Here is a 3,767-nt window from a genome sequence, read left to right as displayed (position 1 = left end):
AATGCTAACATTAGGCCTCAAAAGTAATGTTTAAGCTTAAGGTTTGCATTTTTGTAAAAGTTTGGGATGTTTCAGTTATGGTAAAACAATCACCTGTAACCTGCAGCCTGCACTTATCACCCTCCGTAAATAGGTCGCCAGTTTAAGGGGTTTGTATTTCCCATCCGTCCATGATAATGTAGGGACTGAAAACGAGGAGACTGGGACGACCATTGCACATTATATTTAAAACGACGGACAAAACGAATACAATATGACAAGTGATAATTTTGAAATCCTATCGGTGCAACACCTAAATGGTCTCGCTTGGAAGAACCCAAGGAAAAATTTGCCCAGAAATATGAACAATTATATATAATATATAATAATTGTGTAAGTTCGAGTGGGGAAATAACAACAACTAACTGCCTCATTTACCTTTGGATCACCAACCTATTCCCTTCGTAAGGCGATTCACAGTGATTTCTGGACAAGTATTAATTAGTAGTGTATGATGGGAACAGAAATCGCTACAACAAAGGAAATGAGTGAAAATGTGTTCAGACGGGAATTGAACCCGGGTCTCCTGGTTACCGGTCAGATGCCTTACTACTGTAGGCCACAGAACCAACCCGCTTTTCAGCCGAATTGGAAGGACCTTTATATGGCAAGCTCTGAGGAGAATCGCACATTTTCTGCAGTGAGGATCGCGTCACTACGCTCAAGTTGATGAGCGATTCACAGTAAATTTCCCCCTTTATATGAAATAATTGTGTAAGTTTGAGCGGGGAAATAACAAGAACTAACTGCCTCATTTACTTATTTAGTTAGTTAAATATTCTTATACAGAAAGAGATGCTTTCCATGAATAGCTCTTAAAACTCTCATTCCCAAAATCCCAACTGGCGTGGCGTTGCCGTTTTTTCTTTGAAATGTTGCTTCTTGATTTTTTAATTTCAGCTGCTTTTTGGCAAACTTGTTGGATTACATGAGCCTTTATAGTTGATTTCTTGCGTCGTTCAAAGAAACACCTTCCACATGCCCACCATAAGTCGTTGTCAGAAGACTTGTGCCCAGTCGATCTTCGACGAGGACTGTCAGCCAGGTTGGAATCAATATCACTTCCCACCAACTTGAGTAAACCCGGTAGATCGGGTTGCTCATCAACTTGGTGAATCCTTTCCATACGATCGTAATACCTTATGACCTTTAAAACCGAAAGAAAACGGTACATAAGGGTCAATGAGAAGAAACACTTGGTATCCCAGATGAAAAATGTTCTTTTTCTAAGTGGTAAAAAAGTACAAACTTCAGTGTTGTGTTCAAAGCTCAGTCTCGGTCTTTTCTGTCATTGCTGAATTGAATGTGTTCTAGTTTCGATTTCAATCAGTTCAAAGTAGTTGAAAGGAGCCTTAAAGTGCCCCTAACCCCAAAATATTTTTTTCGCTAAAATGAATCTTTGCATCTGTTCGAAACACATTGCAGCCTTTTTTCCTTTTCTAACAAATCCTGCCTTTTTATAGGCTTCAAAACGTGTGCGAAAAACCAAGCATCTTTTGTTCACGACCGAGTCAGAAGGGGAGTGGGTCTATTCCTGATTTGACATCACAAACTGATTTACATTGCATTAATTACCTCTTTGTAAACATGCATGCAAAGTAGACTGCGACGTCAAATGAGGAAGTGACCCACTTCCCTTCTGACTCGGTCGTGAACAAAAGATGCTTGGTTTTTCGCAACTTTTGAAGCCTATAAAAAGGCAGGATTTTTTAGAAAATGGAAAATATGGCCGCAATGCGTTTCGAACAGGTGCAAACATTCATTTTAGCGAAAAAAGTTCTTTTTAGGATAGCGACAGGACTGAGTGCAAGGCATGAGGCTAAGGAAATCTCAGCATCAATATAAAATACCAAAGATCAGTCTTGAAAATCGAACATTTGCTGAATAAAACAATTATCTTCCAAATCATGTCCTCCAATTTTAGTTGCGAGTAATTTCGTATGCCCAGGAATGCACTTGACGTAGCTGTTCCTATCCGTTTAAGTCTAAGCATTTTCTACCTATTTCTCCAAATGAAGTAAGCGTACGTAAGGGTTTACGGATATTAGCAAGGGTAAATGTAGCTGTTAATCTTTCTTTAAGGAGCAGAGTTAAGGGGACAATTTGTGAAGTTATTTGATGCAAGTGAAGTTGAAGTTGGAGAGAAAGTATAAGGGACACTTCCTAGCACTATCAAAATCGTCGTGCATCTAATGACCTCTAATTACTTGTATTTCTAGACATATCTGTAAATAATAATTCCAGATCCTTCTTACAGCCTTCGGATCTTCAGAAGAAATCAGAGTCCCGATACTTTCTTGCCCATTTTTATTGACTGTAATCATACACATGTATATCGTACATTTTACATTTGGAAGCCACTTCTATATGGTATATATATTTATTACTTTTTAAGGATTAAACCCCTGCAAAAACCGTGTACGATCAAAACTTGCTCTACGTTGGATCAAAATAGATCGTGACCACACCATAAAAAACTTTAAAATAGAAAATATCCTGCAAAGGTTGGTCAAGACAACGTGAACATAGGCGTTGTTGCTTGCAATATTTCGGCTGGCCAACACCAGCCTTCTTCAGGTTTATTGAATGGATAAATGCTAGTAACAAGATCTTTATATTTACCGGAAATGACATAATAGTACTGGACAAACCTTCAAAATCAAATCACATATTACTTGTGAAACCCCTAATGTAATTTACATGATTCAGTGCACTAAATGTAATCTTCAGTACATCGGAGAGACCAAACGTCGTCTTAAAGACCGCTTTAATGAAAATAGGAGACCTATTATAAGCCCCTTTTGTAGTTATACCCCCACTGCGGTTTCACGACACTTCCTGACCAGTGGTCACGCGGAGGATCACATGATCCTTATACCGCTCGAACAACTACACACTAGTCGTGACTCCATCAGAAAGGCTCGTGAGGCATTCCTCATACACAGAGGAAAAACACTGGAGCCTGCAGGCCTTAACAGAAGAGATGAAATGTAATTTAGTTTAGCTAACTTTTAATTTTCTTTTGTTTTTTTCATCTTGTTATCATGTATTATTCTCTCTCCTCTTTTTTATGCATTTCCGTTTTTATAACACATCACGTAGCATTTTTATGTCATTTCCGGTAAATATAAAGATCTTGTTACTAGCATTTATCCATTCAATAAACCTGAAGAAGGCTGGTGTTGGCCAGCCGAAATATTGCAAGCAACAACGCCTATGTTCACGTTGTCTTGACCAACCTTTGCAGGATATTTTCCATATTTATTACACATAACATGAGAATTTCATTCCACGAAGCTCATTTGTACAAATCTATACGCTTTATTTTCACATGTGGAAAAGGCTTATACAGCCAATCAGAATGGCGTACAGCTATTTCACATGTGGAAGTATAACCAATCAACGATAGCGTAAAGGCGTTTCCATGCCAATCACTCGTGCATCTCGTGCATCTCGTGCAAATCGTACTTTGTTATTGAATTAAATTAAATTTGCATTTGGTTCTATTGTTAGTGAGTTTTTGCTTCTAATTTGCGTTTAGAAAACTATTTTAATGAAAATTCTCGTCGTATGTGTAATAAACAGTTCACGACATAGAAAGTGCTTTGTACATGGTTTTATTCACTCGTTGTTTGTGTCAAAAACCCTCACTCGCTCGTTCCTCGCTCGTTCGGGTTTCAAACAACTCGTGAATAAAACCCCTTACACAGCACTTTCTATGACGTAAA

The 3,767-nt window shown here is 38.3% G+C and overlaps 1 protein-coding gene across 1 annotated transcript in view; it reads right to left on the bottom strand.

The window, feature by feature from the left end:
• Window positions 1-206: 206 nt before the first annotated feature.
• The window catches only part of LOC138038901 (uncharacterized), an 11,377-nt gene continuing 7,816 nt past the window's right edge, over window positions 207-3,767 (bottom strand). The window contains exon 7 of the mRNA XM_068884982.1: window positions 207-1,186. Coding sequence (XP_068741083.1) covers window positions 821-1,186 — 366 coding nt within the window. The 3' untranslated portion in view covers window positions 207-820. The remainder of the gene's footprint in view (window positions 1,187-3,767) is intronic.

This window comes from Montipora capricornis, chromosome 2 (genome assembly GCF_036669925.1).
Source record: "Montipora capricornis isolate CH-2021 chromosome 2, ASM3666992v2, whole genome shotgun sequence".
Taxonomy (NCBI): domain Eukaryota; kingdom Metazoa; phylum Cnidaria; class Anthozoa; order Scleractinia; family Acroporidae; genus Montipora; species Montipora capricornis.
Note: the sequence above shows the minus strand (reverse complement) of the source record. Positions and strands in the feature narration are given on the sequence as shown.